Below are 12,329 nucleotides of genomic sequence, written 5' to 3'. Positions count from 1 at the left end.
GCCGCCCTCACTTCCGGCGGCTCTGCCGCACTCCTTCCCGCCCTCCCTTCTGATTGGTGCGGCTCGCTTTGGGTCCGCCCCTCGCAGCGGCGCTGTCAGCCAATAGAATGCGGCGGTGCTGGAGGTGTGGCCAATGGGTGTCAGCGGTGCTGCGGGGTTGGCGGAGCCGGAAGCGCGGGGGGCCTGGAGGAGTCATGGGGGTGAAGCTGGAGATCCTGAGGGTGAGGGGGGAGGGGAAAATGGGGATGGGAAACGGGAATGGGGATGGAAAAATGGGGATGGGGATGGGAAAATGGGGATGGGAAAATGGGAATGGGAATGGGAAAATGGGAATGGGAATGGGAAAATGGGGATGGGGATGGGAAAATGGGAATGGGGATGGGAATGGGGGATGGGGATGGGAAAATGGGAATGGGAATGGGAATGGGAATGGGAATGGGGATGGGAAAATGGGAATGGGGATGGGGATGGGAAAATGGGAATGGGGATGGGAAAATGGGAATGGGGATGGGGGTGGGGATGGGAAAATGGGAATGGGAATGGGAAAATGGGAATGGGAATGGGGATGGGAAAATGGGAATGGGGATGGGGATGGGAATGGGAAAATGGGGATGGGAATGGGAAAATGGGGATGGGAATGGGAAAATGGGAATGGGGATGGGGATGGGGATGGGAACAGGAATATGGGAATAGGAACAGGTGACACAGGTGACACAGGGGTGACACTCGGGTGACCCAGCTGTGCTCCCCCAGATGTGCGTGTACCTGTCCTTCCCCGTCGCCGTGTTCTGGGTCTCCAACCAGGCCGAGCTCTTCCAGCGGCACGTGATCGACAGGAAGGTGGGCACGGACCCCTGGGGACACCTGGGGACACCTGGGGACACCTGGGGACAGCTGGGACACACCTGGGACATACCTGGGGACAGCTGGGACACACCTGGGGACAGCTGGGCACACCTGGGGACAGCTGAGACACACCTGGGTACAGCTGGGACACACCTGGGGACAGCTGAGACACACCTGGGGACAGCTGGGGACACACCTGGTACAGCTGGGACACACCTGGGTCACCTGGGGACAGCTGGGGACAGCTGGGCACACCTGGGTACAGCTGGGACACACCTGGGTCACCTGGGGACAGCTGGGACACACCTGGGGACAGCTGGAGACACACCTGGGTACAGCTGGGACACACCTGGGTCACCTGGGGACAGCTGGGACACACCTGGGGACAGCTGGGGACACACCTGGGTCACCTGGGGACAGCTGGGGACACACCTGGGGACAGCTGGGACACACCTGGGGACAGCTGGGACACACCTGGGTCACCTGGGGACAGCTGGGGACACACCTGGGGACAGCTGGGACACACCTGGGTCACCTGGGGACAGCTGGGACACACCTGGGGACAGCTGGGGACACACCTGGGTCACCTGGGGACAGCTGGGGACACACCTGGGGACAGCTGGGACACACCTGGGTCACCTGGGGACAGCTGGGACACACCTGGGGACAGCTGGGACACACCTGGGTCACCTGGGGACAGCTGGGACACACCTGGGGACAGCTGGGGACACACCTGGGCACACGCTGTCCTCGCTGTCCTCGCTGTCCCCTCCCCTGAGCCGCTCTCTTTGCAGAGGGAGATTTTCCCGCCGGACACGCCGGAACGGGTGAGAGCACAGCGTCCCCAAATGTCCCCAAATGTCCCTGTCAGTGTCCCCAATGTCCCCCTCAGTGTCCCTGTCCCTGTCCCCTCCCTGTCCCTGTCCCCTCAGTGTCCCCTCCCTGTCCCTGTCCCCTCAGTGTCCCTGTCCCTGTCCCCTCCCTGTCCCTGTCCCCTCAGCGCCAGGCCATGGCTGAGCTGAAGCAGCGGCTGCAGGAGAGGAGAGGGACACAGGCGTGAGGGGACAGAGGGGACACACGGCCACCCGCGGGACACGGCGGTGACAACGGGGACACGGTGACAGCAGGGACACACGGCCACCTGCGGGACACACGGCCACCCGCGGGACACACGGCCACCCATGGGACACGGCGGTGACAACTGGGACATGGTGACAGCAGGGACACATGGCCACCCACGGGACACACGGCCACCCATGGGACACGGCGGTGACAACGGGGACACGGTGACAGCAGGGACACGGCCACCTGCAGGACACACGGCCACCTGCAGGATGCAGCAGTGACAGCGAGGACACGGTGGCAGCGAGGACACGGCGGTGACAGTGAGGACATGGCAGTGACAACAAGGACACGGCGGTGGCAGCGGGGACATGGTGGTGGCAACAGGGACACGGTGACAACGAGGACACAGCGGTGACAACAGGGACACGGCGGTGACACCAAGGACACGGCGGTGACACCGAGGACACAGCGGTGACAACAAGGACACAGCGGTGGCAGCGAGGACACGGCGGCGGCAGCAGGGACGTGGCATTGCTGTGACACCGGCGCCGTGGCGGTGACACGGGACACGCCTGGCGCTACCCTGTCACCGTGGGCACACGGTGACACCGGTGCCAGGCACGCGCTGGTGACAGAGGGGACAGTGACAGCCCCGGTGTCACCGCTGTGATTGTTGGTGACAGTGACAGCCCTGGTGTCACCGCTGTGACCTCGGTGATGGTGACAGCACTGGTGTCACTGCTGTGACTTTGGTGACAGTGACAGCCCTGGTGTCACCGCTGTGACCTCAGTGACAGTGACAGCCCCGGTGTCACCACTGTGACCGTCGGTGACACGCGTGACACGTGTGTGTGACACGTGTGTGACGTGCCAGGGGACACGTGGCACTCCCAGCTGTCCCCACCCCAATAAACAGCGCTGGCACCGCCCACGGGGTGTCCCCAAGGTGTCCCCAAAGTGTCCCCGGGGTGTCCCCAAAGTGTCCCCGGGGTGTCCCCAGGGTGTCCCCAAAGTGTCCCCGGGGTGTCCCCAAAGTGTTCCCGGGGTGTCCCCAGGGGGGCACTGCCACCCCTCAGTGCCACCCCTCAGTGCCACCCCTGTGTCTCTCGGTGTCCCCTGGTGCCACCCCCACGGGCGTCCAGTGTCCTTTAATGTCACCTGAGTGCTGCCAGCGTCTCTCGGTGCCACCCTCAGTGCCACCCCCAGAGATGTCCGTGTCACCCCCCCCGCCCGGTGCCACCCTCAGTGCCACCCCCATGTCCCCAAGGTCCCCACAGGTGCCCCCTGATGCCACCCCCAGAGGTGTCGGTGCCACCCCCAGTGTCACCCCCTGCCCTGTGCCACCCTCAGTGCCACCCCCAGAGGTGTCAGTGTCACCCTGGTGCCATCCCCAGTGTCACCCCCTGCCCAGTGCCACCCCCGTGTACCCAAGGTCCCCAGAGGTGCCACCCCTGGTGCCACCCCCAGAGGTGTCGGTGCCACCCCCGGTGTCACCCCCCTGCCTGGTGCCACCCTCAGTGCCACCCCCAGAGGTGTCAGTGCCACCTCCCCTGCCCAGTGCCACCCTTGGTGCCACCCCCAGAGGTGTCAGTGCCACCCCCAGTGTCACCTCCTGCCCGGTGCCACCCCCAGAGGTGTTGGTGTCACCTCCCCTGCCTGGTGCCACCCTTAGTATCACCCCGAGATGTGTCAGTGTCACCCTGGTGCCATCCCCAGTGTCACCCCCTGCCTGGTGCCACCCTCGGTGCCACCTCCGTGTCCCCAAGGTCCCCCCCGGTGTCCCCCCGTGTCCCCACGCTGTGCCAGGCCCATTGCTCGGGGTTTATTGGGGACACAGCGGGCGAGGGGCGGGCACGGGGTGCCAGGGGGGTCCGGGAGGGTGCCAGGGGGTCCGGGGGGTATTTGGGGGTGCCAGGGGGTCCAGGAGGGTGCCAGGGGGTCCGGGGGGTATTTGGGGGTGCCAGGGGGTCCAGGAGGGTGCCAGGGGGTCCGGGGGGTATTTGGGGGTCCGGGGGGTATTTGGGGGTCCCGAGGGGGTGCCAAGGGGGCCTGGGGGGGTGCCAGGGGATCCCGGGGGGTATTTGGGGGTCCCAGGGGGTATTTGGGAGTGCCAGGGGGTCCTGGGGGGTATTTGGAGGTGCCAGGGGGTCCTGGGGTGTATTTGGGGGTGCCAGGGGGTCCTGGGGGGAGTCCTGGGGGGGTGCCAGGGGATCCCGGGGGGTATTTGGGGGTCCTGGGGGGGTGCCAGGGGGTCTGGGGTGTATTTGGGGGTGCCAGGGGGTCCTGGGGGGGTGCCAGGGGGTCCAGGGTGGTCCCGGGACTTTCAGTCCTGCGGGCAGAGGGGGGAGGGGCACTCGCGGGGTGCTCCCAGCCCTGGGGGTGCCCCCGGTGCCCACCCTGGGTGCCCCCCTGAGCCCCCTCCCCAAACTCCTGGGGGGTCTCACAGAGCACCCGGTGCCCACCCCCGTGCCCACCCTGTGCCCCCCCTGACCAAAGCCCACCTGCGTGCCCCCCGCCCCGAGCCGAAACCCCCCCAGTGCCCTCCCGGTGCCCCCCGGTACCCCCGGTGCCCAATGCCCCCCTCGAGACGAAGCCCCCCCGGTACCCGCCCGGTGCCCCCCAGTAACCCCCGGTACCTTACCGGTGCCCACCTGCGTGCCCCCCGAGCTCAAGCCCCCCAGTATCCCTGTACCCCCCGGTGCCCCCGGTGCCCGGTGCCCACCTGCGTGCCCCCCGAGCCGAAGCCCCCCGATACCCCGGTGTCCCTGTACCCCCCGGTATCCCGGTACCCCGGTACCCCCGGTGCCCGGTGCCCACCTGCGTGCCCCCCGAGCCGAAGCCGGGCAGGCGGGGCACCGGCAGCCGCTGCTCGTCCATCCTGCGGCCCTGCGAGCTGGCCACCATGTCCAGCAGCGAGGCCAGCTCGGGGGGCGGCACCGTGCCCCCCGCGCCTGCGGGCACCGCCGTCACCGGGGGCTCCGGGGGTGACAGGGCACCCATGGGCACCGGGGGCACCGGGGGTGACAGGGCACCCATGGGCACCGCGGGCACCGGGGGTGACAGGGGCACCCATGGGCACCGGGGGTGACAGGGGCACCGGGGGTGACAGGGGCACCGGGGGTGATGGGGGCACCCATGGGTACCGGGGGTGACAGGGGCACCGGGGGTGACAGGGCACCCATGGGCACCGGGGGTGACAGGGGCACCGGGGGTGACAGGGCACCCATGGGCACCGCGGTCACCGGGGGCACCGGGGGTGACAGGGGCACCGGGGGTGATGGGGGCACCCATGGGCACCGGGGGTGACGGGGGTGCCGGGGGCACCTATGGGCACCGGGGGCATCGGGGACACCAGGGGCACCGGGGGTGACAGGGGAGACGGGGGCATCGGGGTGACAGGGGAGACAGGGGCACCGGGGTGCCGGGGTGACAGGGGCACCCATGGGCGCCGCGGTCACCGAGGTGCCGGGGCACCGGGGGTGACAGGGGCACCCATGGGCGCCGGGGGCACCAGGGGTGACGGAGGTGACAGGGGCATTGGGGTGCCGGGGGGCATTGGGGTGCCGGGGGCACCCATGGGCACCGGGGGTACCGGGGGTGCCAGGGGCACCCATGGGCACCGGGGGATCGCCGGGGGCACCTCGGGTCACCGGGGGCACCGAGGGTGTCCCCAGCACCCACCCAGCCCCTGCCCCGCCCCCCTCGTGTTCCCAAACTCGTGTCCCCCGTGCCACCCGTGCCACCCGTGCCTCGTGTCCCCCCCGTGCCCGCATTTCCCCCCGTGTCCCTCACCCGTGCCACCCCCCGGTGTCCGGCTGTCCCCCCCGTGTCCCGGTGTCCCGGTGTCCCAGTGTCCCCCCTGTCCCGGTGTCCCCCGGTGTCCCGCTGTCCCGATGTCCCCCCGGTGTCCCCCCGGTGTCCCCCCGTGTCCCCCCGGTGTCCCGCTGTCCCCCCAGTGTCCCGCTGTCCCCCCGCTGTCCCTGTGTCCCCCCGCTGTCCCCGTGTCCCCCCGTGTCCCCCCCGTGTCCCACTGTCCCCCCGGTGTCCCGGTGTCCCCCCGGTGTCCCGGTGTCCCCCCGTGTCCCCCCGGTGTCCCGGTGTCCCGGTGTCCCCCCAGTGTCCCGGTGTCCCCCGCTGTCCCCCCGGTGTCCCGGTGTCCCCCCGGTGTCCCGCTGTCCCCCCGCTGTCCCCGTGTCCCCCCCGTGTCCCACTGTCCCCCCGGTGTCCCGGTGTCCTGGTGTCCCCCTGGTGTCCCGGTGTCCCCCCGTGTCCCCCCGGTGTCCCGGTGTCCCGCTGTCCCCCCGGTGTCCCGGTGTCCCCCGGTGTCCCCCCGGTGTCCCGGTGTCCGGGTGTCCCCCCGGTGTCCCGGTGTCCCGGTGTCCCCCGGTGTCCCGGTGTCCCCCCGTGTCCCCCCGGTGTCCCGGTGTCCGGGTGTCCCCCCGGTGCCCCCCGGTGTCCCGCTGTCCCCCCAGTGTCCCGCTGTCCCCCCGCTGTCCCTGTGTCCCCCCGCTGTCCCCGTGTCCCCCCGTGTCCCCCCCGTGTCCCGGTGTCCCCCCGGTGTCCCGGTGTCCGGGTGTCCCCCCGGTGTCCCCCCGGTGTCCCGGTGTCCGGGTGTCCCCCCGGTGTCCCGCTGTCCCCCCGCTGTCCCTGTGTCCCCCTGGTGTCCCGGTGTCCCCCCGGTGTCCCCCCCGTATCCCACTGTCCCCCCGGTGTCCCGGTGTCCCGCTGTCCCCCCGGTGTCCCGGTGTCCCGGTGTCCCCCCGGTGTCCCGGTGTCCCGGTGCCGCTCACCGCCGCCCCCGCCGAGGCTGCAGCGCTGCTCGTCCATGCGCGTGCCCTGCACGGAGCTCAGCAGCGAGAAGAACCCCTCCTGTTCGGGGGACCCCCCCTGTGGGGACCCCCCCTGCGGGACACAGGGTCAGGGACACCCCAGAAACAGGGACCCCAAAAACGGGGAACCCCGAAACGGAGAAACCCCCGAAACTGAGAATCTCCCCAAAAACGGGGAACCCCAAAACGGGGAACCCCGAAACAGAGAAACCCCCGAAACTGTAAAACCCCCCCAAAACAGGGAAGCCCCCCAAAACTGAGAATCCCCCCCAAAAACGGGGAACCCCAAAACGAGGAACCCCCCCAAAACGGGGAACCCCGAAACAGAGAACCCCCCCAAAACTGAGAACCCCCCCAAAACGGGGAACCCCAAAACGAGGAACCCCCCAAAAACGGGGAACCCCGAAACAGAGAAACCCCCGAAACTGTAAAACCCCCCCAAAACAGGGAAGCCCCCAAAACTGAGAATCCCCCCCAAAAACGGGGAACCCCTCCTGCTCGGGGGACCCCCCCTGTGGGGACCCCCCCTCAGGGGACCCCCCCTGCGGGACACAGGGTCAGGGACACCCCAAAAACAGGGACCCCAAAACGGGGAACCCCGAAACGGAGAAACCCCCGAAACTGATAAACCCCCCCAAAACGGGGACCCCAAAACGGGGAACCCCTCCTGTTCGGGGGACACCCCCTGTGGGGACCCCCCCTGCGGGACACAGGGTCAAGGACCCCCCAAAAACAGGGACCCCAAAACGGGGAACCCCGAAACAGAGAAACCCCCGAAACTGAAAATCCCCCCAAAACGGGGAACCCCCCCAAAAACGGGGAACCCCTCCTTTTCGGGGAACCCCCCCTGTGGGGACCCCCCCTCTGGGGACCCCCCCTCTGGGGACCCCCCCTGCGGGACACAGGGTCAGGGACACCCCAAAAACAGGGACCCCAAAACGGGGAACCCCGAAACAGAGAAACCCCCGAAACTGATAAACCCCCCCAAAACGGGGACCCCAAAACGGGGAACCCCTCCTGTTCGGGGGACACCCCCTGTGGGGACCCCCCCTGCGGGACACAGGGTCAAGGACCCCCCAAAAACAGGGACCCCAAAACGGGGAACCCCGAAACAGAGAAACCCCCGAAACTGAAAATCCCCCCAAAACGGGGAACCCCCCCAAAAACGGGGAACCCCTCCTTTTCGGGGAACCCCCCCTGTGGGGACCCCCCCTCTGGGGACCCCCCCTCTGGGGACCCCCCCTGCGGGACACAGGGTCAGGGACACCCCAAAAACAGGGACCCCAAAAACGGGGAACCCCGAAAACGGGGAACCCCGAAACAGAGAAACCCCCGAAACTGTAAAACCCCCCCAAAACAGGGAAGCCCCCCAAAACTGAGAACCCCCCCAAAAACGGGGAACCCCTCCTGCTCGGGGGTCCCCCCCTGCTCGGGGGACCCCCACCCCCAAGGGCCCCCCCTGCACCCCGAAAACCCCGCGGAGATACCCCAAAACCCCCCCGGGATACCCCAAAAATCCCCCCGGCCCCAAAAATCCCCCCGGGATACCCCCAAAACCCCCCCGGGGTACCCCAAAACCTCTCCAGGGTACCCCAAAACCCTCCCGGGACCCCCAAAACCCCCACGGGATACCCCAAAAATCCCCCGGGGATACCCCCGAACCCCCCAAACCCCCCCAGGGGTCCCCCCGGACCCCCCAAACCCCACCCGTGGGTCCCCCTGTGCTCCCCCGGATCCCCCAAACCCCACCCGTGGGTCCCCCTGACCCCCCAAACCCCACCCGTGGGTCCCCCTGTGCCCCCCTGTGCCCCCCCAAACCCCACCCGTGGGTCCCCCTGTGCCCCCCCGGACCCCGAAACCCCACCCGGGGGTCCCCCCGCGCCCCACCCGTGGGTGCCCCCGCGCCCCACCCGTGTCCCCCCCTCACCGCGGCGCGCTCGGGCTCGGTGCCCCCCGGGGCCGCCATGGCGGGTGGGGGCAGCGGCCACGCGGGGCTTCTTATCCCGGCGGGGACACGGACACGGGGGGGACACGGGGGGGCACGGGGGGACACGGGGGGGGACACGGGAGAGACACGGGGGGGGACACGGGGGGACACGGGAGAGACAGGGATGGGGACACGGGGGGGACACGGGGGGACACGGGGGGGACACGGGGGGACACGGACAGGGAGGGGACACGGGGGACACGGGAGGGGACACGGGAGGGGACACGGGAGGGGACACGGGAGGGGACACGGGGGGGACACGGGGGGGCACGGGGGGGGACACGGGGGGGGACACGGGAGAGACACGGGGGGGGACACGGGGGGACACGGGAGAGACAGGGATGGGGACACGGGGGGGACACGGGGGGACACGGGGGGGACACGGGGGGACACGGACAGGGAGGGGACACGGGGGGACACGGGAGGGGACACGGGAGGGGACACGGGAGGGGACACGGGAGGGGACACGGGGGGACACGGGAGAGACACGGGGGGAGACACGGGGGGGACACGGGGGGACACGGGGACAGGGGAGTTTCGAGGAGGGGTCACGGGGGATTTTGGAGGGGGACACGGGAAGGGGACACGGGGATGGACACGGGTGGGCGGGGGGGACACGGGGAGAGACACGAGGGGGACATTGGGGGACACGGGGACAGGGGGGGACACGGGGGGGACACGGGTGGGGACAAGGGGGGACACGAAATGGACATTCGGTGACACGGGGGGGACACGGGGCCCGGGGATTTTGGGGAGGGGACACGGGTGGGGACACAGGGATGATGGGAGCACGGGGAGGGCACCCATGGGTGCTGCGTGTGTGCAACAGCGGCCGGGGAGGGAGGGGGTTCCGTGGGTGCTGTGTGGTGTCCATGAGGTTCCCGTGGGTGCTGTGGGGTCTCCACGGGGTTCCCGTGGGTGCTGTGGGTCTCCATGGGTGCTGTGGTGTCCCCGTGGTGTTCCCGTGGGTGCTGTGGGGTTCCCGTGGTGCTGTGGGGTTCCACGGGTGCTGTGGGTGCTCTAGGGACCCCGTGGGTGCTGTGGGGTCTCCATAGGGGCTGTGGGTGCTGTGGGGTCCCCGTGGGTGCTGTGGGGTCACCATGGGGACCCCGTGGGTGCTGTGGGGTCCCCGTGGGTGCTGTGGGGTCACCATGGGGACCCCGTGGGTGCTGTGGGGTTCCCGTGGGTTCTATGAGGTTCCCGTGGGTGCTGTGGGGTCACCATGGGTGCTGTGGGGTCTCCATGGGGTTCGCGTGGGTGCTGTGGGGTCTCCACGGGGTTCCCGTGGGTGCTGTGGGGTTCCCGTGGGTTCTATGAGGTTCCTGTGGGTGCTGTGGTGTCTTCATAGGGGCTTTGAGGTTCCCGTGGGTGCTGTGGGGTTCCACGGGTGCTGTGGGTGCTCTAGGGACCCCGTGGGTGCTGTGGGGTCTCCATAGGGGCTGTGGGTGCTGTGGGGTCCCCGTGGGTGCTGTGGGGTCCCCGTGGGTGCTGTGGGGTCACCGTGGGTGCTGTGGGGTCTCCACGGGGACCCCGTGGGTGCTGTGGGGTTCCCGTGGGCGCTGTGGGGTCTCCATAGGGGCTGTGGGTGCTGTGGGGTCCCCGTGGGTGCTGTGGGGTCGCCATGGGGACCCCGTGGGTGCTGTGGGGTTCCCGTGGGTTCTATGAGGTTCCCGTGGGTGCAGTGGGGTCACCATGGGTGCTGTGGGGTCTCCATGGGGTTCCCGTGGGTGCTGTGGGTGCTGTAGGGTTCCCGTGGGTGCTGTGGGTGGTGTAGCATTCCCGTGGGTGCTGTGGGGTCTACGTGGGTGCTATGAGGTTCCCATGGGTGCTGTGGGTGCTATAGGGACCCCGTGGGTGCTGTGGGGTCTCCGTAGGTGCTATGAGGTTCCCGTGGGTGCTGTGGGTGCTATAGGGACCCCGTGGGTGCTGTGGGGTCCCCGTGGGTGCTGGGGGTTCCCGTGGGTACTGTGGGGTCTCCATGGGTGCTGTGGGGTCTCCATAGGGGCTGTGAGCTTCCCGTGGGTTCTCTAAGGTTCCCGTGGGTGCAGTGGGGTCACCATGGGTGCTGTGGGGTCTCCACGGGGTTCCCGTGGGTGCTGTGGGGTTCCCGTGGGTTCTATGAGGTTCCCGTGGGTGCTGTGGGGTCTCCATGGGGTTCCCGTGGGTGCTGTGGGGTCTCTGTGGGTGCTGTGGGGTTCCCGTGGGTGCTGTGGGGTCTCCATAGGGGCTGTGAGCTTCCCGTGGGTGCTGTGGGGTTCCCGTGGGTACTGTGGGGTCTCCATGGGTGCTGTGGGTGCTGTACGGTTCCCGTGGGTGCTGTGGGGTTCCCGTGGGTGCTGTGGGTTCTGTGAGGTTCCCGTGGGTTCTGTGGGGTCACCATGGGTGCTATGGGGTTCCCGTGGGTGCTGTGGGGTCCCCGTGGGTGCTATGAGGTTCCCGTGGGTGCTGTGGGTGCTCTAGGGACCCCGTGGGTGCTGTGGAGTCTCCATAGGGGCTGTGAGGTTCCCGTGGGTGCTGTGGGGTCCCCGTGGGTGCTGGGGTTCCCGTGGGTGCTGTGGGGTCTCCGTGGGTGCTATGAGGTTCCCGTGGATGCTGTGGGTGCTGTAGGGTTCCCATAGGTGCTGTGGGGTCTCCGTGGGTGCTGTGGGGTTCCCGTGGGTGCTGTGGGGTCCCCGTGGGTGCTGTGGGTTCTGTGGGGTCCCCGTGGGTGCTATGGGTCCCCGTGGGTGCTATGGGGTTCCCGTGGGTGCTGTGGGGTCCCCGTGGGTGCTGTGGGGTCTCCATGGGTGCTGTGGGTGATGTACGGTTCCCGTGGGTGCTGTGGGGTTCCCGTGGGTTCTGTGGGGTCACCATGGGTGCTATGGGGTTCCCGTGGGTGCTGTGGGGTCCCCGTGGGTGCTGTGGGTTCTGTGGGGTCCCCGTGGGTGCTGTGGGGTCTCCACGAGGTTCCCGTGGGTGCTGTGGGCCCCCCGTGTCCCCCCCGTGTCCCCCCCGTGTCCCCCCCGTGTCCCCAATCCTCCCTGGCAGCCGCGCGCAATTAACGAAATGGCTCTTAATGAATTACACGCGTCAGCGGTGCCCATTAACGAATTACACCCATCAACGGTAGCTCTTAATTAATTACACCCATCCACCACGGCCGTTAATTAATTACACCCATCCACCACGGCCGTTAATTAATTACACCCATCAACCCCCCCCCCCCCCCGCGAGGACATTGGGGACATCGGGGGGACATTGAGAAGGACATTGGTGGCACCGGGGGACACTGGGGACACTGGGGACACTGGGGGGACACTGGGGACACTGGGGACACTGGGGACACTGGGGGGACACTGGGGACACTGGGGACATTGGGGGGACACTGGGGACACTGGGGACACTGGGGTGGCACTGGGTGACATTGAGGGGAAACTGGGGGACATTGGGGTGGCACTGCGGTGGCATTGGGTGACACTGAGGGGACACTGGGGGGACACTGGGGACACTGGGGTGACACTGAGGGGACACTGGGGACACTGGGGTGGCACTGGGTGACACTGAGGGGACACTGAGGGACATTGGGGTGGCACTGCGGTGGCAATGGGTGACACTGGGGGACA

The 12,329-nt window shown here is 68.7% G+C and overlaps 2 protein-coding genes across 3 annotated transcripts; one reads left to right on the top strand and one right to left on the bottom strand.

The window, feature by feature from the left end:
- Nucleotides 1-89: 89 nt before the first annotated feature.
- Nucleotides 90-3,068, top strand: PET100 (PET100 cytochrome c oxidase chaperone). Of its 2 annotated transcripts, none has more exons than XM_077787773.1 (5): nt 90-221; nt 754-840; nt 1,641-1,673; nt 1,847-1,942; nt 2,147-3,068. In XM_077787773.1, the coding sequence occupies exons 1-4, from the start codon at nt 108-110 to the stop codon at nt 1,904-1,906; spliced, it is 294 nt and encodes a 97-aa protein (XP_077643899.1). In that variant the 5' UTR covers nt 90-107; the 3' UTR covers nt 1,907-1,942; nt 2,147-3,068. The 2 variants fall into 2 exon arrangements, with proteins under 2 accessions (XP_077643899.1, XP_077643900.1); XM_077787774.1 differs by lacking the exon at nt 2,147-3,068 and adding an exon at nt 2,018-2,036.
- A 1,166-nt stretch (nt 3,069-4,234) lies between these two features.
- Nucleotides 4,235-8,706, bottom strand: PCP2 (Purkinje cell protein 2). The gene is made up of 4 exons (XM_077787683.1): nt 8,668-8,706; nt 6,702-6,813; nt 4,729-4,862; nt 4,235-4,240 (listed from the first exon to the last, which is right to left on the bottom strand). The coding sequence occupies exons 1-4, from the start codon at nt 8,704-8,706 to the stop codon at nt 4,235-4,237; spliced, it is 291 nt and encodes a 96-aa protein (XP_077643809.1).
- Nucleotides 8,707-12,329: the final 3,623 nt, after the last annotated feature.

This window comes from Lonchura striata, chromosome 21 (assembly GCF_046129695.1).
Source record: "Lonchura striata isolate bLonStr1 chromosome 21, bLonStr1.mat, whole genome shotgun sequence".
In the NCBI taxonomy this organism is placed as follows: domain Eukaryota; kingdom Metazoa; phylum Chordata; class Aves; order Passeriformes; family Estrildidae; genus Lonchura; species Lonchura striata.
Note: the sequence above shows the minus strand (reverse complement) of the source record. Positions and strands in the feature narration are given on the sequence as shown.

Excerpts from the sequence above, each read along its gene's own strand:
- PCP2 (XM_077787683.1), bottom strand. The coding sequence starts at position 8,706 with ATGGCGGCCCCGGGGGGCACCGAGCCCGAGCGCGCCGCG. Across the intron at positions 6,814-8,667 it reads CCGAGCCCGAGCGCGCCGCG|GGGGGGTCCCCACAGGGGGG; the intron begins GTGAGGGGGGGA and ends TGTGTCCCGCAG. Across the intron at positions 4,863-6,701 it reads CAGCCTCGGCGGGGGCGGCG|GCGCGGGGGGCACGGTGCCG; the intron begins GTGAGCGGCACC and ends CGGTGCCCGCAG.
- PET100 (XM_077787773.1), top strand. The coding sequence starts at position 108 with ATGCGGCGGTGCTGGAGGTGTGGCCAATGGGTGTCAGCGGTGCTGCGG. Across the intron at positions 841-1,640 it reads GGCACGTGATCGACAGGAAG|AGGGAGATTTTCCCGCCGGA; the intron begins GTGGGCACGGAC and ends CTCTCTTTGCAG. Across the intron at positions 1,674-1,846 it reads CGCCGGACACGCCGGAACGG|CGCCAGGCCATGGCTGAGCT; the intron begins GTGAGAGCACAG and ends CTGTCCCCTCAG.